General features: G+C 37.8%; 1 protein-coding gene across 8 annotated transcripts in view; it reads left to right on the top strand.

The window, feature by feature from the left end:
• ZYG11B (zyg-11 family member B, cell cycle regulator) overlaps positions 1–24700 on the top strand; it is a 90178-nt gene that overhangs the window by 32417 nt on the left and 33061 nt on the right. For all 8 annotated transcript variants that reach the window (XM_072723936.1, XM_072723931.1, XM_025991809.2 and 5 more), the window contains 8 exons: positions 4104–4858; positions 14272–14412; positions 15299–15475; positions 17180–17244; positions 21203–21302; positions 21562–21612; positions 24064–24225; positions 24335–24382. In XM_072723936.1, coding sequence (XP_072580037.1) covers positions 4104–4858; positions 14272–14412; positions 15299–15475; positions 17180–17244; positions 21203–21302; positions 21562–21612; positions 24064–24225; positions 24335–24382 — 1499 coding nt within the window. The remainder of the gene's footprint in view (positions 1–4103; positions 4859–14271; positions 14413–15298; positions 15476–17179; positions 17245–21202; positions 21303–21561; positions 21613–24063; positions 24226–24334; positions 24383–24700) is intronic.

The following is a 24700-nucleotide window of genomic DNA, read 5'->3' as shown; positions in this document are numbered from 1 at the left end:
ATAAAAAAATAAAATATAAAAGGAGTCTCTTGTAGACAGCAAATAGATGAGTCTTGCTTTTTTATCCAGTCTGAAACGGTGTGTCTTTTGATGGGATCATTTAACCCATTCACATTTAGAGTTACTATTGAAAGATATGAATGTAGTGTCATCATAATACCTATTCAGTTCCTCTTTGTGGATTATTTCTTTGGGCTTCCTCTTTCCTTTACAGGGTCCCCCTTAATATTTCTTGCAGAGCTGGTTTGGTGGTCACATATTCTTTCAGTTTCTGCCTATCTTGGAAGCTCTTTATCTCTCCTTCTATTCTGAATGAGAACCTTGCTGCATAAAGTATTCTTGGCTGCAGGTTCTTCTCCTGCCCCCCCCTTTCTTTTTTTTTTTTTAAAGTAGGTTTCTTGCCCTGCATAGAATCCAACTCAGGGCTTGGACTCACGGTCCTGAGATCAAGACCTGAGCTGAGATATAGAGTCAGACACTTAAGCAATGAGCCACCTAGGCACTTCCTAAAGATTTTTTTCTTTTTAAAGATTTTATCAATTTGAGAGACAGAGAGATACTGAGAGAGAGCAGGAGGGGGGCGGGGGGCGAAGCAGGCTCCCCGCTGAGCGGGGATTCTGATCTGGGGCTTGATCCTAGGATCCTGGGATTATGACCTGAGCTGAAGGCAGACACTTAACCAACTGAGCCACCTGGGATCTCCAAGATTTTTTTTTTTTTAAGTTTATTTATTTAAGCAATCTCCAAACCCAACATGGGTCCCTGAACTCATGACCCAGAGATCAAGAGCTGCATGCCCCACATCTGAGCCAGCCAGGCAACCCAAGATTTTGTTTTTAAGTAATCTCTACACCCAATGTGGGGCTCAAATTTATAACTCAAAGGTCAAGAATTGCATGCTCTACCAATTGAGCAAGGCAGGCGTCCCATTAAACTTTGTATTTTTAGATAATTGTTAATTCACATGGAGTTGTAATAAATAATATAGTTTATCAGTCCATTCTTTTTTATTGCAGAGTAGTAGTCCATGTTTTGGAATACATTGATTTGTATTGACATTCATCTGCTGAAGGACATCTGGGTTTCCAATTTTTAGCTATTATGAATATAATATCTCATTATGAATATTATAATGTTAAAATAATCCATTTGCAGGTCTTGTGTTAATGTAGAAGGGTAAATTCCCAGGAATACTATTGCCAGATTGTATGGTAGTTGGATGTTAAGTTTTAAGAAATTGTCAAGCTGTTTTCCAGAGTCCCAGTTCCATTTTATATTTCTACCAGCTATATATAACTGATCCAGTTTCTCCACAGATTTGCCAGCATTTGCTATTATTACCGTTTCTTGAATCATTCTGATAGGTAGCCATTATTTCTTCAAGTATTTTTTAAGCCCTGCCCTCTTTCTCTTCTTCTGGGACTTCAGTGACACAAGTAGCTCTGTTCAATTTGTTCTTCAGTCTATTTTTCTCTGCTGTTATTTAGATTTGGGTAATTTCTATTGTTTTATCTTTTAGTTCACTGATTCTATTATTCCTTCCATTCTGTTGTTGAACCCAACCATTATTTTCAGCTTTAAGATTTGCCTTTGGTGGTTCTTCTTTTTCTTCTTTGTAAGGTTTTATTTATTTATTTGAGAGAGGGAGCACGAGCAGGAGTGGAGGTGTAGGAGCAGCAGAGGAAAAGGAACAGTCAGACTCCCCACTGAGCAGGGAGCTCGACACAGGGCTCAATCCGAGGACCTCAAGATCGTGACCTGAGCCCAAGGTAGACGCTTAACTGACTGAGCCACCCAGGTGCCCCATTTGGTTCTTTGTATTTTTTATTTATTTGCTGAGGCTTTCTATTTTTCATTTCTTTTGAGCATGTTTGTAATTGCTCACATGCATTTTGATGAGGGCTTCTTTACAATGTCAAATAATTGTAACATTTCTCTTATCTCAGTGTTGACCTCTATAATCTTTTTTTCATTTTGAGATCTTACTGGTCCTTGGTATGATGAGTGATTTTTTTTTTTTTTTTAATCTGGACATTTAGGGTATTTTGAGACCTTTCTGTTTTAGTTTGTGTCTCTGACACCACTCCAGCAGTGGAGGGTAGCGGCATTGCCTTGTTATTTCCAGATTGGGGTAAACGTTCTGGTTTCCACTTGTCTTCTGTTGACATCCAAGACATGGGGCTTTTCCTTACTGTGATGCAGAGGATGGCATTTTGGTTCCCCACTAGGATTTTACAGAATTACTACCTAGGTGTGAGTACTTTATTTCTCTCCCCAGTTGGCCTCCACTGACACCATACTGGGGTGAGGTGGCCTCATTACTTTGCACAGTAGTAAAAGTCTTGACTTTATCAGGCTTTCTATGAAACCCAGCAAGGAGGAGGAGCACCTCATTACTGCCAAATGAATGTGAAAGTCCAGGTCCCCCACATTGTATCTGTTGACAGTACAGGGGAGAGTGGTTCTTACTACCCACCAGAGATGAAAGTCCTGGCTCCCTACTCAGCCTTCTCTAACACCTCCCTAAGGGAAGATTGGAGCAACTAGTTACAACTAGCAAGGGTAAATGTCTGGGCTCACCTCTTGGCATTTGCTGGTGTGGGGGAAGATGAGACCACAATCTTTTCTGTGGTGTTTGCTGAAGTAAAGTAGTTCTTGTCTAGATGTTTTCTGTTTTGCTAAACTGCTTCCTTCTTGATTCTTTAGCTAGAATGAGGAGGTTTTTTTGGAGGTATTTTTTTGTTTGTTCGTTTTTTGTGGGGTTTTTTGGTCTATGCCAGCATTTCTGGGTTACCAGCTTTTTCAACTTTAAGTCTGAGTTATATGGAGCAAGAAAAACTCAGAAACTTCACCACATCATTTTTTGGGTCCCAATGCCCCTAGCTGATCTGCTTTTCTTCTCTCTTTTTAAAAATTAATTAATTTTTAATAAATTTATTTTTTATTGGTGTTCAATTTGCCAACATATAGAATAACACCCAACGCTCATCCCATCAAGTGCCCACCTCAGTGCCCGTCACCCAGTCACCCCCACCCCCCGCCCGCCTCCCCTTCCACCACCCCTAGTTCATTTCCCAGAGTTAGGAGTCTTTCATGTTCTGTCTCCCTTTCTGATATTTCCCACTCATTCTTTTCTCCTTTCCCCTTTATTCTCTTTCACTATTTTTTATATTCCCCAAATGAATGAGACCATAAAATGTTTGTCCTTCTCCGATTGACTTATTTCACTCAGCATAATACTCTCCAGTTCCATCCATGTCGAAGCAAATGGTGGGTATTTGTCGTTTCTAATGGCTGAGTAATATTCCATTGTATACATAGACCACATCTTTATCCATTCATCTTTCGATGGACACCGAGGCTCCTTCCACAGTTTGGCTGTTACGGACATTGGTGCTATAAATATCGGGGTGCAGGTGTCCTGGCGTTTCATTGCATCTGTATCTTTGGGGTAAATCCCCAACAGTGCAATTGCTGGGTCGTAGGGCAGGTCTATTTTTAACTCTTTGAGGAACCTCCACACAGTTTTCCAGAGTGTAATCCCCAGATTCAATAGTTTAACACAAAGTATGTTTATACCTAGCTCATGGTACATAAATGCTGCAAGTCCATGGAGGGTTCTGCTCCAGTCACTCTTGGATCCAAGCTGATGGAGGCTCTACTCTCAGAAATCTGTACTGTCTAGAACTCTTTATTTGTCATAGCAGGAAAAGATAGCGTAGGAAGTCATGCACTGACTCTCAGGTGCCTTAATCTATAGGCCGTTGGTCAGAACTACGCATATGGCCCCATCTAACTCCAAGGGTAGGCTGGGAAATGTAGTTGTCTGCATGTCCAGGAAGGCAGGTGGAACTAGATGTTAGTGAATATCTGTACTGTCTACTACAGTCACTTGCGAGCTCTGTGATCTTGGAAAGCCACTTTTCTGAGTCCCAGTTTATTTATCTATAATTTGTAGATAATATTCTAATCTCATGGAATCGTTATTTATATTAAATGAAGTATTGTTATATGGATTTGCTGAAAATGTAAAGTATGCTGGAAATTTTAGCTATTCTTTAATCATTTTTTGAAATTAAAGTGCTGCTTGTATTTTTTTCCAGGTCTACTGAATGATGGAACTGTAGGTATTTTCAGGGGCAACCAGATGCGCTTAAAGCGTGCTTGTATTCGCAAAGCCAAGATCTCTGCTGTTGCTTTCCGGAAAGCCTTCTGCCATCACAAGTTAGTGGAACTTGATGCTACAGGTGTGAATGCAGACATCACGATTACAGACATCATTAGTGGGCTTGGCAGTAACAAATGGATCCAGCAAAATCTCCAGTGCCTAGTGCTGAACTCATTAACTCTCTCCCTCGAAGATCCTTATGAGCGGTGCTTCAGCCGGCTTTCTGGCCTTCGAGCATTAAGCATCACCAATGTTCTCTTTTATAATGAAGACCTGGCTGAAGTTGCCTCATTGCCAAGATTAGAGAGCCTGGATATTTCTAACACCTCGATCACCGACATCACAGCTTTGCTGGCCTGCAAAGACCGACTCAAGTCTCTAACCATGCACCACTTGAAATGTTTAAAAATGACAACTACCCAAATACTGGATGTTGTTCGGGAACTAAAACATCTGAATCATCTTGATATTTCAGATGATAAACAGTTTACATCAGATATAGCTCTTCGCTTACTAGAACAAAAGGACATCCTACCCAACCTCGTCTCCTTAGATGTTTCTGGGAGAAAGCATGTGACAGATAAAGCTGTTGAAGCCTTTATACAACAACGGCCCAGCATGCAGTTTGTAGGTTTGCTGGCCACTGATGCAGGTTACTCTGAAATCCTCACCGGCGAAGGACATTTGAAGGTTAGACTTTAAAAATGTATTATTATATCAGGCTGACCAACGTCTTAGGTGCATAAAGCTACATTAAGCTGCATGTCTAACAACATATGGCACATGTCTGTGAAAGATGGCATTGTATTGTGGAAAAAACCTTCTTTAGAGTCAGAGAGTCCCAATTAAAATCCTAGCTTACCTGCTTCATGACCCAGACCAAGATATGATGTCACTTTTTGGATTTCCATTTCTTTATTTATAAAACATATTCTATTGCATAGAATTCTTTTAAAGATTAATAATTGTATGTGTAAAGTACAGGTGGTTTAGTAGGCCCTGGATAAATGATAGTTCTCATGATGGTAATATTTCGATATTTTGAACAACTGAAACATGCCATTTCTAATGGATCAGATACACCTTGTTGAATTGATATATATTGAGAAGTTCTCCAAGGAGATCTTTTCTGTAAAAATGATGTAATTTTGCTTTTCTTAAGGTTTTCCATGCTTAATGGTTTAAATTCATCTGCTTGGTACTTGGGATTCAAAGATGAAAAAGATACAGGATCTGCCTCCAAGCAGCTTAGTCTGATAGGAGTGATGATGATACAGTCATAAATAAGTATAAAGCCAAAGATCAGTGTAATTGCTGTAAGAGAGTAGGAGAAATTTCTTCTAGCTAGAGAATTTGGGGCTTGATGGAAAAGGTGGTACCTGAGTCAGATCTTAAAGGATAGAATTACGACAAGTTTAAGGAAAAACTAGTATTTTCCTAATATACACTGTATACTCTAAATGCTTTTACATTGATAGGTATTAGCCCCTATTTTATTTTTTATTTTTATTTTTTTATTTTTTGTAAATTTATTTTTTATTGGTGTTCAATTTGCCAACATATAGAATAACACCCAGTGCTCATCCCATCAAGTGCCCCCCTCAGTACCCATCATCCATTCACCCCCCCACCCCCCGCCTGCCCTCCTCCCCTTCCACCACCCCTAGTTTGTTTCCCAGAGTTAGGAGTCTCTCGTGTTCTGTCTCCCTTTCTGATATTTCCCACTCATTTTTTCTCCTTTCCCCTTTATTCCCTTTTACTATTTTTTATATTCCCCAAATGAATGAGACCATAAAATGTTTGTCTTTCTCCAACTGACTTATTTCACTCAGCATAATACCCTCCAGTTCCATCCACATCAAAGCAAATGGTGGGTATTTGTCATTTCTTTTTTTTTAATAATAAATTTATTTTTTATTGGTGTTCAATTTGCCAACATACAGAATAATGCCCAGTGCTCATCCTGTCAAGTGCCCCCCTCAGTGCCCATCACCCATTCACCCCCACCCCCCACCCTCCTCCCCTTCCATCACCCCTAGTTCGTTTCCCAGAGTTAGGAGTCTTTATGTTCTGTCTCTCTTTCTGATATTTCATACCCATTTCTCTTTTCCCTTCTATTCCCTTTCACTATTATTTATATTCCCCAAATGAATGAGACCATAAAATGTTTGTCCTTCTCCGATTGACTTATTTCACTCAGCATAATACCCTCCAGTTCCATCCACGTTGAAGCAAATGGTGGGGATTTGTCATTTCTAATGGCTGAGTAATATTCCATTGTATACATAAACCACATCTTCTTTATCCATTCATCTTTTGATGGACACCGAGGCTCCTTCCACAGTTTGGCTATTGTGGACATTGGTGCTATAAACATTGGGGTGCAGGTGTTCAGGAGTTTCACTGCATCTGTATCTTTGGGGTAAATCCCCAGCAGTGCAATTGCTGGATCGTAGTAGCCCCCATTTTATAGATGAAAAACATAGACTCAGAAATTTGATGATCTACGGGACGCCTGGGTGACTCAGTGGTTGAGCATCTGCTTTTGGCTCAGGGTGTGATCCCAGGGTCCTGGGATTGAGTCCCACATCAGGCTCCCTGTGAGGAGCCTCCTTCTCCCTCCACCTGTGTCTCTGCATCTCTCTCTCTGTCTCTCTCTCTCTCTCTGTCTCTCATGAATAAATAAATGAAATCTTTAAAAAGAAATTTGACAATTTACGGTTAATTAGAGCGAACATTTGGGTTTACATCTAATTCCAGAGCCCCATTTTCCCCCCTACTACCTACACTGCTTGAGCAGACGCATCCTTTGATCCTGCCCTGAGCAGAGTCAGGGATGGCCTAGAAGTAGATATTGTGACCCACATGGTATCTTTTTTTGAGTAATCATAACTGACTCAAAAAAGAAGAAAAGGTTAGTTGTAAATATAAACATCTCAGTTCTTAGGTTATTTGTAACCTTAGAAATAGAATGTAGAAAAAATAGAATGTAGAAAATGATTTTGAGTTACTCTTTTTTATTCATTCAATATTTTATCAAGTGAGAGTGTGCAGTGGGCACTGTGCTGGGCACAGGGATTTGATAGTGAGGCTAAACAGGCATGATTTTGTCCTCATGGAGCCTGTAATTTAGAGAGAGTCAATCAATCAAATGCCATGTGCCAATAGTGTATGTGCTTTAAATATGTACACACATATAATACATTTAAATATACATTACATACACATATATTTATGAATATTATAGATACATACCTGTATATATATGCTTTAAACTGTATTGTGCTAACAATCTAGAAGATACACAATATTGTATTTGAGAATGTTTAATAGACTTAATTTAAGGCTTCTCTGAAGAATTGATGAATGAGTGGAGATCTTAAGGGTGAGTAGCTTGGTAGAGAACATTCCAGGCAGAGAGGATAATATATACAAAAATATGTGTGGTAGGAAGGAACATGGCATATCCAAGGAACTGAAAGAAAGGGCACTGTAGCTAGAGCTCAACCTTAGGAAGTCACAGAGCAATGAGATGGGGCTGGAAAAGTAGATACCAGGGCCAGGCTTGAAGGTTGCATAAGCCAGGTGCAGGGCAAAAAGAAGTGTCAGGACCTTACTTAACAACTTGTTATTGAACAAGACAGTTTTTTTTAGCATAGGGCTTGTTGATGAAAGTATAAAAATGTAAATTGTAATGTTACTTAACTGCCTAACAAATTGGTCTAGTAGTAAAGAATTATAAATATTAAAAGGGGAAGAAATCCTTGTGTGCTGGGAGTTGAGGGAGAATTTCCCAGAAGCGGTGATCTTGACCTTCATCCTGAAAGATAAAAGGAATGTGTCCCTGGTGTGTTACGCTAAATAATGGTTTCAAGGCAAAGATCCTATAATAGGTATGATCCCGGAAGCAATACAGTTTTTGCTGATTTCTTCTTACAGCCAACAAACCCTCCACTGAATTAGCCTAAGTTACAAAATTGAGGCTAGTAAGACATCTGTATTCCACAATGCCTCTGTGAAACAAGTTTGATTTCACAAATGGAACTGTTACTGGTTTGAAGTCTTGGCAATATGAAACACCGACTTTATTTGCTATCATTATCTAGTTTCTACCTCTGTAAACATTGAAGTAGTGATTCTCAACCTAGACTACAATTAAAATCACCTAGGGTGTAATTATGTGAGATGACAGATATGTTAACCAACCTTATCATGGTAGTCATTTTGCAACATATACATGTATCAAATCATCATGTTGTACATCTTAAGCTTACATAATGTCATATGTCAATTATATCTTGATTAAGCAAGGGGAAATATCTATCTATCTATTTATTTATTTACTTTTAAGATTTTATTTTTAGGTTAACTCTACCCCCACTGTGAAGCTCAAACTCACAATGCCAGGATCAAGAGTCACATGCTCTAGGGGCACCTGGGTGGCTCAGAAGGTTAAGCCTCCGACTTTTGATTTCAGCTGAGGTCATGGTCTCCAGGTTGTAGGATGGAGCCTCATATGGGGTTTCACTGGATGTAGGATTCTTTCTCTGCCCCCTCCCTCTTCTCCCATTCTCTCTCCTCCCCACCTCCCACCAAAAAAAGAGTTACATGCTCTACCAACTGAGGCAGCCACACACCCTTGGGAATATTTTTTAGTTAAATCACATGTGGAGCTTGAACAATTAAATCAGAACCACGGGGAGGTGGGACTTAGTCATCAGTATTTTTTAAATCTCCTTAGGTGATTACAATATTCAGCCAATGTTGAGAATCATTGTTTAAAAAAAATTTTTTTTTTTTTTTTTTTTTTAAAAGAAGATCGTTCGGGGCACCTGACTGACTCAGTTGGAAGAACATGTAACTCTTGATCTTAGGGTTGTGAGTTTGAGCTCCACATTGGGTGTAGAGATTACTAAAAAAACAAAACCTAAACTTAAAAAGAGATCATTGGAACTTTCCCTGTTCAACCTATATACAAAAATCGATGTTCCTTTTAAATCATTTAACAACTGATTTGAGAATGAAAAATAGTCATGTTAAGGGAGGAGAGCTGAGATTTCCACATCTCCTTTTTAAAAATCATCCAGTTTAGCAAAATTGTTGAAAACCTGTCTGAAATGATTGTCTTAGTATTGTAATGCTTTTAATTAGTTGAGGAGGCACTTGAGTGGCAGTTAAGTGTCAGAGTCTTGGTTTTGGCTCAGGTTGTGATCTCAGGGTCATGAAATCAATCCCCTTCCGCCCCCAGCCTCCAAATCTGGCTGTGCGGTCAGTGCAGAGTCCACTTGGGTTTCTTTCCATCTCTCTCTGCATCACCCCCTCCTCAATAAATAAATAAGTAAATCTTAAAAAAAAAAAAAAAGTACTTGAGGATGGGTTTTTGGTTTTATATGCCTTGGTATTTTAGGCCACACTAAGGAATTCAGAAAGAGAGACACTGTGACTTCCCAGTATTTCAGTTTTCCTCAGTATATTAAATATTAACAAGGCTTAATTTAAAGAAGAGGGAAAGAATCTTAAGCAGACTCTGTGCTGAGCATGGAGCTCAACACAGGACTCGATTTCATGACCCCAAGATCATGACCTAAATCAAAACCATGAATTGGATATTTAACTGACTGGGCCACACAGGTGCCCCCATCTCTGTTTTAAATTGTTTGCAGTAAGTAGTACATGCAGGTACTTGTTTTTTTTTTTTAACATCTAGCATATGAAATTGGTTGAAGATACTTGTAATTTGAGGAGCCAGACTACTTTTTTTTTTTAAGATTGTATTTATTTATTCATGAGAGACACAGCGAGATACAGAGACACAGGCAGAGGGAGAATACTGGGGGGTCACAGTGTCTCTCTTTCCTGAGTTCCTTAGTGTGGCCTAAAACTCGATCCTGGGACTCCAGGATCACGCCCTGGGCTGAAGGCAGATGCTCGACCGCTGAGCCACCCAGGTGTCCTGTGGAGCCAGACTACTTGATGTGAGGGTTTATAACTGGCTAGAGAAGTATTGATCACTGAATAAAACATATATGCAATGAAATTTGTTTAGAGTAATTAACATTCCAGTAACAAAACTTCTTTAATTTTATATTCAAAGATAACTTGAGACTGTATTTTATATAGATATTATAAAGCAGTTGAATCAACCAAATATAGGTAAATGAAGGCTTACAGAGATCATTGTTAAACATTTTCCCTCTTACAATCTTTTTTATTTCACATAATCTTTCAGTGTCTTTACAAATATAAGAAAATCTAAGAAAAAGTTCAGGATAATTCAAAAAGAACTGAACACTTGGGAAATTTTTATTATTCAATAATAATAATATGCTTACAATGTGAATACATAATCAAGACCAATATGTATGTAAGTATATTTCACATAGGTTTTTGTTTTAAAATATTTTATTTATTTATTTATTTATATTAGAGCATGAGCAGGTGGAGGAGCAGAGGGGGAATGAGGAGGAAAGAATCTTTAGCAGACTCTGTGCTGAGCAAGGAGTCCCACTTAGGGCTCCATCCCATGACCCTGAGATCATGACCTGAGCCAAAACCAAGAGTCAGATGCTTAACTGATTGAGCCACCTAGGTGCCCCTATTTCACATAGTTTAAAAGGCATTTGTCAAGAAGCATCCATTGTTCTGCCCTCAGGGAGAGAAGATGCTTTGCAGTTCAAGTGACCGCTAGTTATTTTTCTCACAGCCAGGCAGCACCCAGTTAGTAGTTGGTGTGTGAACATAAGAATGATTATTGTCTAGGCTAGGATGTGGGTGTCTGCCTGAGGGCATAGCATTTCAGGGCTGACTTCGCTGGGCACTGAGTTTTCGTAGTACATTGACCTGGTCCTTGAACAGCCGTACACCCAGTACCAGCTTCATTTACCCCACTCAGTCAGCTTCTGCAGTTGTTACAAGGGTGACGTGTGTTAGCTATTTGAGTGAGGAGAAACAGAAGAATGGTCACAGATTGTTTCAAAATATATATTTCTTTTTTAAAAAAGAAACTTCCATTGTTATTTCTACAATCTTACATATGCTTTTTATTTTTTTATTTTTATTTTTATTTTTTTACATATGCTTTTTAATATGTGCTCTTGTGTCAGTTGGCACACATCTGTACTGTAGTCTGAGTCTTCCAATTTAGAGATTATATCTCTGAATGACAGGTTTCTTTTTGTTGTTTTTGCATTTTTAACCTTCTTATAAATAAGACAGTTGCTAAGATCATAAACAACAAATGTGTAGCTTAAGAAGTACAAATAAAGATACACTTAGGTGGTACAGTCAATTAAGCATCTGACTTGATTTTTTCTGCTCAGGTCATGATCTCAGGGTTTGAGATTGAGCCCCCATGGCGTGGGGCCCACATTCAGCATGAAGCCTGCTTAAGATTTTCCTTCTCCCTCTGTCCCTTACCTCCCGCCTCAAAAAAAAGAATTGGCAAATAAGATGAACACATTTGAGGCCGTTACTCAGGTTAATAAATAGAACGTTCAGCTGCCCTAAAGTTCCTCCACATGCCCCATCTTGATCACAGCTCTCTCTTCCAAAAAAGTACTTCTGTCCTGATATTAATAATAATCATGTCTTGCTTTTTAAATAGATTTATGACCCATCTGTTTATCTCTAGGCATTTATTTAGTTAATCTTGCTTATTTTTCAAAATTGTATGTCTTTTGAATATCCTTTAATTTACAGATTCCCTTTCCATTCCTTCTTTTCCTTATAATTTGTCTATTAAAGAATCCAGCCCGGGACTCCTGGATGGCTCAGCAGTTGAGCGCCTGCCTTTGGCTCAGGGTGTGATCTTGGGGTCCCGGAATCGAGTCCCACATCAGGCTCACTGCAGGGAGCCTGCTTCTCCCTCTGCCTGTGTCTCTGCCTTTCTCTCTCTCTCTCTCTCTCTCTCTCTCTCTCTGTCTCTCATGAATAAATAAATAAATCTTAAAAAAAAATCCAGCATTTTTGACTTGTAGACTTTGTCTCAGTCTGGATATTCTTTATTATTATTATTATTATTTAAAGTAATCTCTACACGCAGTGAGGAGTTTGAACTTAGAACCCTGAGATCAAGAGTCGCATGCTTTCCCAACAGAGCCAGCCCCTGGATATTCCTTTTTTTTTTTTTTTTTTTTAGAGATTTTATTTATTTATTCATGAGAGACACAGAGGGAGAGACAGAGACACAGGCAGAGGGAGAAGCAGGCCCCATGCAGGGAGCTGATAGAGGATTTGATCCCGGGACTCCAGGATCATTCCCTGGGCCGAAGGCAGGCGCTAAACCGCTGAGCCACCCAAGGATCCCCACCCCCTGGATATTCCTGATTGTATACTCATGATTCATGTTTCTGTGTCTTTGTATTTTCTTCAAATTAGTAGCTAGATTTGGAGGCTTAATTAAGACTCATATTTGATCACTTTGGCAGCTCTCTTAGGTATTGTGCTCTTTCAGTAAGGAAGTACATAATGTATGGTTGTTTTTTTTATTCTGTGATGTTAGTGGTTGTTGACACTAGTTCCATTAATTCATTAGAGATCAGTGGTGAGGGATCCCTGGGTGACGCAGTGGTTTAGCGCCTGCCTTTGGCCCAGGGCGCGATCCTGGAGACCCGGGATCGAATCCCACGTCGGGCTCTTGGTGCATGGAGCCTGCTTCTCCCTCTGCCTGTGTCTCTGCCTCTCTCTCTCTCTGTGACTATCATAAATAAATAAAAATTAAAAACAAACAAAAAGAGATCAGTGGTGATATTCTAATAATTTATTTTTTCACTTTCTAGTTGGATTACATTTACGGAAAGTCACTCTCCATTATGTACATTTGGTTACTCAGTACTATGTGAACCACAATTTTAAGATAAATGTATGAATCTGTGAAATGGGACATTCCTTAGATAGACCTAATTTTTTAAAAAATATTTTATTTGTTTATTCATGAGAGACACATACACACACAGAGAGAGAGAGAGAGGCAGAGACACAGGCAGAGGGAGAAGCAGGCTCCACGCACAAGCCCGATGTGGGACTCCGTCCTGGGCTGAAGTCCGCCCTAAACCACTGAGCCACCCGGCTGCCCGATAGACCTAATTTTGAACAGAATTTCTTCTTTTTTCTTTCTTTCTTTCTTTCTTTCTTTCTTTCTTTCTTTCTTTCTTTCTTTCTTTCTTTCTTTCTTTCTTTCTCTTTCTTTCTTCTCTTTCTCTTTCTTTCTTCTCTTTCTCTCTTTCTCTTTTTTTCTTTTTTTCTTTTCTTTCTTGTAAACACTACACCCAATGTGGGACTTAAAACTCAAAACTGAGATCAAGAGTCATGCTCTACCTGAACAGCCTGGGGTCCCTGAACAGAATCTTGATGCTGGATGGGAGCTAGATAAATCTGGGGGAATTAATTAACAGTTATTTGATGAATATTTAATGAGTGATTATTCTGAACCACAGATATTGCTAATTGTTCTGGTACAGTGGTGAGTGGGTCAGTTGAGTGGGGGGGGATTATGATAATGGTTATGAAGGAGATGTTTCAGGGGACCTGATTTAGATTGGTGGGTCAGAGAGAGAAGGCTTCTCTAAAGAAGTGTCATTTCATTTGAATTGGGAAGAATGAATAGATTAGTCAGAGAGAGGAAGGTTTCAGTCAGAGAGGGTTGTTACATATAATGGCCTTTAAAAACAAACATACAATGGCCTTTTGCTGGGAAAGAGCTTGGTTTATTGAAAGATCGGGGAAAAAAAGGCCAATGTAGCTTTAATATGAGTTAAGGGGAATTAAGGAGTTACCTTGAGACAGATGAGAGCCTAATCATGTGGTAAGGCTGTGAAATATCATAAGATTTTCTTTAGGTAAGAAAAAAAAAAAAAAGAATTTCTTTAGGTGCAGTATAGAAAATGTTACAAGCTTATAGCCGTGTCTAAGCCTATCTAACATACATCTCTTTAGCATATGTATACCTTGATAGGATGACTATTCTGGGTGGGTTGAAAAAGTAATCATTCCCATTTGTTTCAAGCCTTACATAGCTATTCTGGATGCCATCTATACACATAGAGAAAGAGAAAGTTAGAAGGCAGAAGAAATCCTAAAAGCTAATCTTCTGGCTGTGTTCAAAGGTGTCTGGAGAAGCCAATGAAACTCAAATTGCAGAAGCATTGAAGCGGTACAGTGAACGGGCATTCTTCGTCCGGGAAGCTCTATTTCACCTTTTTAGCCTGACTCATGTGATGGAAAAAACAAAGCCAGAAATTTTAAAGGTAAGAATAAGAAACTGGATATGAAAATTTTGAAATTATTTCCCTAGATACACATGATGGCTTTGTGAAGAAAATCAGTGAAAATTTGAATTTAGTCTTCTGCTTTTTTTTGATAATGAGATTGATGATGTATGATTTCAGTTGTTAACCATAAACGAGAGAGAAGATAGTTGTATAGTGTTATTAACGTTTTATAGTAGTCTCAGTAAGCAATATAAATGCGTTCCACTTCATATTTACCTAAAACCAGTGACCACTGTGATTTTTTTTTTTCACCATTTACAGTAGAAAATGGAGGTATTAGGACTGGAATCATGGTGCTGCATTCTATTGCTTCCATATAGACTTTTAAAAGAAGTATAATATTGGAATTCCATAAGGTACCTTCCCATGCTGCTTATGACCCACCTGTGCTTTCATAATTAATTCATGATATTTCCCAATTAAAATCTTTTAACCAAGATAGCTTTTAAAGGGCAGGAAAGGAAGATTCTTAATTTTTGTTGTTTGCTTAGGGCCGTGTTTATCAGAATGTGGTCCTGGAATATTATTTATTTTTAAAAGCATATTTGTGAATCCCACTCTGAGAAATTTAGATTCAGTAGGACTGGATGAGGTACAGGAATTTGCATGTTTAATAATTCCCCAAGATAATCCTAATACACATTTGAAACCAGTGAATGTAGTAGGACTGTATTATATTTGATGCCTCATTTAGTGTGCACAATACTCCCAAGAAATAGTTTTATTTTTTATTTTACAAATTGTGTACCTAAAGATCTTTGAGGTTAAATAACAGTAAGTTAGTGGCAGAGCCAGAAGTGACTTAACCACCCTGTTATCTTGTATTAATAGTGTGAATAAAGAGAACTAATTTTTTTTCCAGCTTGTGGTTACTGGGATGAGAAACCACCCTATGAATTTGCCAGTACAACTTGCTGCAAGTGCCTGTGTGTTTAACTTAACTAAGCAGGATCTTGCTGCAGGAATGCCTGTCCGACTCCTGGCTGATGTGACCCATTTGCTGCTCAAAGCCATGGAACATTTTCCCAATCACCAGCAGGTAAGCATGTGGGGATTCCTATTCACATAGTCCTTTTAGTGTCCCCTACCCATCCTGTCCCATCCTCCATTATAGTTGAATTTAGTAGACCAAGGCTGGAAATTCAAATGCCTTTGCAGGGTTGTAAAGTAATAATTTTATGGTATGACTGAGTATAGGAAAACAGATAAGTAGAAAAGTAAAGAATATACTTCCTGCCTAAAAGTATTTAAATCCAAATGTTGGTGGGAAATAGTGCAAACCATAAAAAAAGCTCATCTTCCACCTCAATCTTGAGGTTGTGGTACTTTCAGCAAATAGCCATAGCACATCTTTTCTGGGTCAGGCACTATCGAGTACTGGGATACAGAAATGAGCAAGACGTGAATTTTCTACTTCTAGCTGTATGGTACTACATAACTTGTTCTATCCTCAGGATGAAAACTAAAAATGCTGCTTGAATTATATTTTTATTTTTAAAAATATTTTATTTATTTATTCATGAGAGGCAGAGAAGAGAGAGAGAGAGAGAGAGAGAGAGAGAGAGAAAGGCAGAGACACAGGGAGAGGGAGAAGCAGGCCCCAAGCAGGGAAGCCTGATGCGGGACTCGATTCCAGGACCTCAGGATTACGCCCTGGGCTGAAGGCAGGCGCTAAACTGCTGAGCCACCCAGGGATCCCCCAAATTATATTTTTAATTCTTAAAACTTAGCATCCAATTGGCAAATTAATAAAAAATAGAGGCCAAAAACCAACTGAAAATGGCAATCTAGATTGATGAGTGGATCATTAAAGCCAGCTTCCCTCTTGAGGGTAGTTTGCCAAACTGGATGAACTTTAAGCTTTTATTTTTTTTTTTTTTTGGTTGGTTTTTAAAAAGATATTTTTTTAATTTTAATTTCAATTTTTATTTTTATTTTAAATCTTTTATTTATTTATTCATGAGAGACACACACAGAGAGGCAGAGATATAGGCAGATGAAGAAACAGGCTCCTCGATCCCTGGACCTGGGATCACGCCCTGAGCTGAAGGCAGATGCTCAACTGCTGAGCCATCCAGGTGTCCCTAAAGATTTATTTATTTGAGAGAGAGAGAGTGAGCATGTGCATGTACAAGTGGGGGAAGGGGCAGAGGGAGAGAGAGAGAGAGAACCTCAAGTAGACTCCCAGCTGAGAGTGCAGTCGACAGGGGGCTTGATCCCAGGACCCTGAGACAAGTGGATAGAGGACAAAGCAGGACCCACTCAAAGACCACCAGAAGGGAAGGAGATAAGCTGATATTTTATTTATTATCCTGTCTCATCAAATAGAAAAGACAAAGAATATGTGCAAGTAAACTTATATGGGTCCAGTAGAAGTCAGTCTTTCAATAGTAGGTAGGCAGAACAAAATATGTAAGAAATTATTGGTGTTTCATCACTGATCTTCCTTTTTTTATAAAAGGCTACCCCCTAGTTAAAAAATACCAAAACAGGGTAGCCTTTAAACAGCGGTTTAGAGCCTGCCTTTCGTCCGGGACATGATCCTGGAGTCCTAGGATCAAGTCCCACATCAGGCTCCCTGTGTGGAGCCTGCTTCTCCCTCTACCTGTGTCTCTGCGCACCTCCCCCCACCCCGTGTGTGTCTCTCATGAATAAATAAATAAAATCTTAAAAAAAACAAAAACAATAAAACCCACAAAACAGTATTTTATTCAGGATTTTTTTTCTCCTTTTGGTTCTTTAGTTGCAGAAGAATTGCCTCCTTTCACTTTGCAGTGACCGGATCCTTCAAGATGTTCCATTCAACAGGCAAGTGATAGCCCTAGAACTTAAAATGGGGCAAAACAGAACTATGTCTTGGGCCATTTCTTACCAGTTGGCATATTTTTGGTGTCTCAGGTCCACAATTAATCAAGTGGGTGGGATTCTGCATTACCTTAGAGAATACTGACTATTTTCTTTAATTTAGTGCTTTGACATTCCTGATAGCAGATTGACCCCTGTTTTCATAGCCCTTTGCCTAAAAATTTATATTACAGTTTTTAGAATATCCACACACTATTGTAGGCTAAAGAAACTGAGGCATATAGAGTCAATGTCAGTGCCCACAGTTTTGTGTCTAGTAACTACAAGGCTAGAAAGACTCAAGTCTTCTAGTTCTAGGTCCAGTGTCATTTCTCTGTATCATACCTCTTATTATTACTGTTATTTGATACTGAATTATAGAAGAAAAATTTTAAATGGAGGTTAAGGGAGGCTATATAGCTGGATTCACGTAAGTATAAAGTGTTCTTCCCTTGTCTAAGATGTGATTTGAGAGCTAAAAGGGATTTTTGTCATCTTTCTAGTTTAAATGTAATTTTTAATGATGGTATTAAAAAATATGACTTACCGAAAAGTGTATTTCTCAAGCAGCAATTTTACTGTGATTTATTTGGGTAACAGTACACTGTTACCTGACACAGCTGAGGAATGAAGTATTTTGTTTACTATTTACTATTTGAAATAAATAGTTTGGATAAAAATATAACTACATATATCTCATGCAGGTTACGAATTTTATTTTATAAATACTGAGCATCTGTACTGGTTACATGAAATTATATGTAGGAAAGACATAGTCACTCTCCTAAAGAAACTTGTCAACTAATCTAGGGGTTGACAAACTTTTTAAAGGGTTAACTAATAATATTTTGGGCTTATTAGCCATAGAGTCTCTGTTGCAACTACTTAACTCTGCCATTGTACCTCCAAAACAGTAGATGAAGTTTATATAAACAAATGGTTTTACTATGTTCCAATAAAACTTTAGAAGAGAGGCAGCTGGCCCCACAGCTATAAAATCACTATATGTAGGCTGTGGTTTACTTACCTCTGATATAGCCAATACACTCTGCTAGATTTGAGCTTTTTTGTGGTCAGAGACTGTGATTGGTTAATCTCTTTGTCTCTAGTGCTTAAGTGGATGTTTGATGGATGAATGAATGAAAAATGAGTATGACAGAAGACAGAATTTTTCATAGAAGAGGATGACACAATGCATTGGGCCCCCAAACGAGGAGGGAAAGATTTCATCTGATTGGTGATCATTAAAGATTTCATGTTAGTGACGGCATTTGAGATAATAAAGATTACGACTAACCTGTATAAAGCACTTCCTATTGCCAAGCACTGTGCTAAGTGTTTTATATATGCTTATTCAGTCCATACAACAGTCCTGTGAAATTGTTACTCTTGTAGTCTTCATTTTATAGATGAAGAAACAGAGACACAGAGAGGTTTAGTAATTCTCCAGGTGATAAAATAGGAAGTACCGAGTTTAGATTTAAATCAAGAATGACTTTAGAACCTCTACTTTTTACATCCCTGCTGTGTTGCTCTGAAGATGAGGGCTGGTTGAATTGTTTAATGTTATAGGAACTGCACCATTATAGGCACAGAGGAAGTTAATAATAATACTAGAAAAAAAAACCCTCATCAAAATCTTGGTATGTGCTAAGTTCTGTATTAAGTTTTATGTGTAATATTACTTAATCCTCACAACAATCCTATTGAATAGATCTTACTATTTTACAGATGAGAAAATTGAAGTTCAGAGAGATTAAGGAAATTGCCCCAGGTTCCTAAAGTTAGTAAGTGGTAGAAGTGATATTTAAAACTGGACTGTTGGGATCCCTGGGTGGCGCAGCGGTTTGGCGCCTGCCTTTGGCCCGGGGCGCGATCCTGGAGACCCGGGATCGAATCCCACGTCGGGCTCCCGGTGCATGGAGCCTGTTTCTCCCTCTGCCTGTCTCTGCCTCTCTCTCTCTCTCTGTGACTATCATGAATAAATAAATAAAATCTTAAAAAAAAAAAAAAATTAAAAAATTAAAACTGGACTGTCTCCAGAGTGTGTGATGTTCTTAAGGACTTTCCTGCATTGCTTCTTGTGATAAAATAATGTATTTTATTATTATCAACAACATTAGGTAGAACTAGAATTCAAACCCCAAAATACAAGAAGCTTCAGAATCCGTGCTCTTAATAGTCAGACTATCTTAATCATAATTGTGGGCAATCCATTTTGCAGTAAGTACAGGGTAGGCAGGCAGGAAAAAAGTTTGAAAGTACCGGCCCATTGTTAGAGTCCAAAAATACTGTGATTTCAGGAATGACATCCTACCTAAATTCTCTGACAGATTTATATATTACTACTGTGTGGGCACAGATTGAAGGGAAAACAGTAGAGGCAGAATGGCTCCTTAGGAATCTATTGTAAAAGAATCTGAGGTGGCTTTGAGACTAGAAAGGAGGTAATAGTAAATTTGAGGAAATTTGCAGAGGAGTAATTTATATTTCTCTAATTCAGCCAACATATATTAATACCATCCATGTATAAAGCTCTCTATTGGGTTCTTGGTATGAGTGCTGAATAAGATATGGTCCTTTACCTCAAGGAACTCATGGGCCAATGGGGGATTCAGGTGGGGCTACAGATAATTACAGCTCTCTGACAGAGTTACATAAAAATGCTAAGGAGCAGTGAGAAAGCAGTGATAAACTTGTCAAGGAAAGCTTCTCAGAGAAAGTGATATTTGAGCCAAGTCTTGAAAGATGAAATTATGGATAAGACAATTAGATACATTCCTTGGTGTCATCCTGATTTCTCTCCTTATCTCATACACTGCATTCAGTCCTTTGACAAATCCAGCTGTCTTCAAAATATATCATGAATTTCAACCATTTCTCTTCATTTCTGTTTCCACCACTTGGACTAGACTAAAAGTGATTTCTCTCCTAAATTATTGTGGTAGCCTCTGAACTGCTCTCTTTGCTTCTTTCTTTGCCCTCTTCAAGTTTATTTTAAACACAGCTAATAGAATAATCCTATTAAAAACATAAGTCAGTTCATGCCATATATCTGCTCAGAATCTTTCTATGGCTTTCTGTCTCCCAAGTAAAAGCTAATTCTTTACAAAGACTCTATGACCTGGCTTCACTTTTACCTCTGACCTCATCTCTTAGTACTACTCTTGTTCCCTCTGCTCTGGTTCTCACTGGCTTCCATGCTATTTCTCAGAACCTTCAGACATACTCCCATTCAGGGTCTCTTATGTCTCTGTCTGCTTAGAATGCTTTCCCCTAGATAGCCACATGGCCAGCTCTCTTACTTCTCAGAAGTTTCGGTGAGGCATTGCCTAGTCACGTTACCTAAAACTCAACATTTCTTTTTTTTTTTTTTTAACTCAACACTTCATATCCTCTCTTTACCTGCTTAATTTTTTTTCTCTATAGCATATACCACATATATTACTTACTTGTTAGATTTATTATCTGTCTTCCATACTAAGCTGTATGAGAGTAGAGAGGTTTTTGTGTTTTGTTCACTACTCTGTCTCTAGTGTCAGGAACACTATCTGGCACAAAGCAGGGACTCGATAAATCTGAATGAATAAATGAATATTTCTATTGTGATAGGTACTATAAGGACCCAGAAAATAATACAATATAGAAATTACTATAGAATAGAAATATGTTAAAATTCTAGAAGATAAATGCCAGATAGTTTTAATCATATTTCCCAAAATCTTGTTGCTTTACAAAATGTCAGAATTAACAGTGAGGCACCATCTCCAAAACACTCAAGTATAATTGTTATTCTTTATTGGTTAAGAGGAAATTCCACTTTCTTTTTACCTACTTAAATTGTAGCATCAGTTCCCAGCTAGAGCTATGAAACTGCCTGTACCTCCAGGATCCATTCATGAAACCCTTTGTGTATTTTCAGGTTTGAAGCAGCCAAGCTTGTCATGCAGTGGCTCTGCAACCATGAAGATCAAAACATGCAAAGGATGGCAGTTGCTATCATTTCCATCTTGGCTGCCAAGGTACCTGAACGCCTATTATTGAACAATTTTCTATAGGCAACGATTTCCTGTTAACAATTACTATTTTCCTCAAAATCTATGTGCAGGAAAAGTTAGTAAGCGTTTTTGCCAGCCTGTTTATTCAAGCTCCATTCAATATTGCAGAATTCCATGTTGATCAGAGATTTTAGTTTGACCTTTGGAGTCTGTTACAGTGAATGGTATTAAAGTCACGCTAGTGAGTTCTTGGACATTTACTTTGTCTTTTGCTTGCTTTCAGCTTTCTACAGAACAAACTGCACAGCTTGGTGCTGAGCTCTTCATTGTCAGGGTAAGTCTATTACCTCCTGTGCAGACCACTAGACAGTTTTCATTTTCATTGTTTTCAGGTAGTATTGTGTATCTTCTGACATTTTATATTTCAAAACATTATCTTCGTTTATTTTTGTAGAGGCAACTTTATTCCTTAACTGAGATGGAAAGAGCTCTGAAGTAGGAGTCAGATGACCTAGGATCTAACTGTAACCTCAGTTTGTGTACTTATTCAAATTATGTGAACCACTGAGCCTAAATAAGCCTTAAGATCCTATCTAGACCTAAAATTCTGTTAGTTTGTTATTTGTGAAGAAAATGTAGAGACTGTTGTAGGCATAAAATCGCTCTAGATGCTTTTGGGGAGAAAGATGATTTAAATAACTGACAAATTATTTTATTTGCTTACAGTTAAGGAGATGATACAATGAACAGTGAAAAGTTAAAAAGCTTTAAAGAGAATAAATCTAAACAAGGGAGGACAGGAGGAAAAAAAAAATCCACTTCAGAATTTCTTGCTAAATCCTGGCATGAAGTGTTTGAACAATAATGATAGATGGAAAAGTCAAATGAAAGACTCTCTCTTTTTTCTTTTTAAATGTTATTTTTAAGTAATCTCTACACCCACCATGGGGCTTGAGCCCACAACCCTGAGATCAAAAAGTCACATGCTCCACCAACTGAGCCAGACAGGTGCCCCAAAAGGCTCCCTTTTTCTATGATTTATATATTATGTCTGTAATGAGAAGATCATTTCTTTGATAATTATGTGTAGAGTATTTATCAGGTACCCATCACCTTATTAGATGTTAGGGATTCACATTGAATTATATCTATAATTTCTGTCCATAAGAAGTACTAGAGAGAATAACTATGTAGACGGTTGTAATACGGTCTAATAAGTATAATAATAGCAATACGAATGAACAGAGTAATGTAAAGAGAGGAGAAGGATATGGTGGTATAATGGAAAGAGTAGGAATTGTGGAGCCAGTGTGTCTGGATTTATTCCCAATTCTATCACTTACTAGCTTGGGCAGTCACATAAATTTACTTAGGGGTGATAAACTACCTTATACAGTCCTTATAGAAGATTAAATGAAAAGGAAAAGAAAATTAACTGAAGGGGAGGCACCTGGCTAGCTCAGTCAGTAGAGTATGTGACTCTTGATCTCCTGGTCGTGAGTTCAAGCCCTACACTGGGCATAGAGCTTATTTAAAAAAAAAAAAAAAATTAATTGAAGTAATATATGCTAAGTGCTTAGCACAAAATATGTTAGATAAGTAGAAAAGGGATACTGATTTTATTTATTTTTTTCTATCTTCAGGGATGACATTTTAATCTTAAATAGAGCTTTTTATTGCTCTATATGTTGTTTTAGTAATTTTGGTTGGAGATATATTCAAAGATTTTAAGGAAGTAGTCCACTTAAATGGTTTTGGGGAAAATTTAGTTTAAGCAGGAATTAGTAGCAGCTGTAGTAGTAGTGATTATGATGATCACTAGCTTTTTTAATCTCTTAATTTTCACCCACAATTTACAGATGAGGAAACAAAGGATTAAATTGGCAAACAAGGTTATGCAGATGCAGATTCTAGTGCCACACTCCTAGCCACTGTGCTATTGAGTTAAATAATTGCACCTAAATGTTTTCATTTCTTAAAATTTTTTTCCTGAATTGTGTGTAACTTTAAGTAATAGTGATCATTGATGTTTTCTTGTATCTGTTTGAGCAGAACTTCCTTTTACCCCCCAAATTATAATCTAAAAATGGAATTATGGTTGCCTTATCTAGGTCTCAAAACATTTATCTTTGAAACTTAAATTTCTCAGGTTAAGGCTATGATAGAAATAATTTACAAATGGAATTTCAAAGCTATTGTCTTTTCAAATTCAATATAGACTTTAATTCTCTTACTATTTGTATGTAACTTGTCCATTCCTTATTTTCTTAAGGAAATCTTGGAATTAGAAGTAGTTCTTCCAATTATTATTTTCTCTTACTAAGTTGACTAGGATCAAATTACTTAATATTTCTCACACTCAGTTTCCTCTCCCCAAAAATGGACATAACAATAATATAGGATATATTTTACTGATACTTAATAAATGTTAGTTTCCTTTCCTCTTCTGCCCCTCTAATTTTTTTTTATCCCAGGATCTGAACTGAATATATGTTTTGACTTAAGGGGTAAGATAGTTTTCCTAAGATTTAATCATTTTGCTTTTTATTTTTTTTACACGGTATTAGATTATAGGTATCATCAGAGTGATAAAATATTTCTGAAGATCCCTTACTTTTTTTCTTGTTGAAGGAAAAATCTGATCTAAGAAGCTGTTTCTTGTACTTAAAATAACCTTTATAGGAAATGTTTTAAGCCATAAGACCAATCCTCATGACATCATTATCCCTACTAATTATAATAAGAGTTTCATGATGAGAAATTCATTTTATTTTCCTTCTTTCAGCAACTTCTTCAAATAGTGAAGCAAAAAACCAATCAAAATTCAGTGGACACCACTTTGAAGTTTACTTTGAGTGCACTTTGGAACCTCACAGATGAATCTCCAACCACTTGCAGACATTTTATTGAAAACCAAGGGTTAGAACTCTTCATGCGGGTTCTAGAGGTTAGAATGGGAATTTAGCCTATAGTTTTGCCATTGCTTGATTGATTTAAGTATTCACTTACCATATTTGATTCTTGAGGTAGTTATAGGTTTCTCTTTCTTTTTATAGTCTTTCCCAACTGAATCATCCATTCAACAGAAAGTCCTAGGACTTTTGGTAAGATATAAACATTTCCTGCTAAATTCCAAGCTGTAATTAATTCTTCTTCTTCTGAGGCAATACACTGAAAGTTGTTTTTTGGGACATTTGGGTGATGTAGTTGGTTAAGTGACTAAAGCTTGGTTTCAACTAAGGTTGATCCTCAGGATTGTGAGATTGAACCTCATGTGGGGTTCCATGCTCAACGCAGAGTCCACTTAGGTTTCTCTCTCCCTTTGCCCTTCAACCACCCCCACACCCCGACACACACTCTCTCTCAAATAAATCTGAAAAAGGAAAAAAAGTTGCTTCTCTATTTGTAAACACCTAATGACA

The sequence above is a fragment of the Vulpes vulpes genome, chromosome 10, assembly GCF_048418805.1.
Source record: "Vulpes vulpes isolate BD-2025 chromosome 10, VulVul3, whole genome shotgun sequence".
Taxonomy (NCBI): Eukaryota; Metazoa; Chordata; class Mammalia; order Carnivora; family Canidae; genus Vulpes; species Vulpes vulpes.
This window is presented reverse-complemented; position numbering and strand designations above follow the sequence as displayed.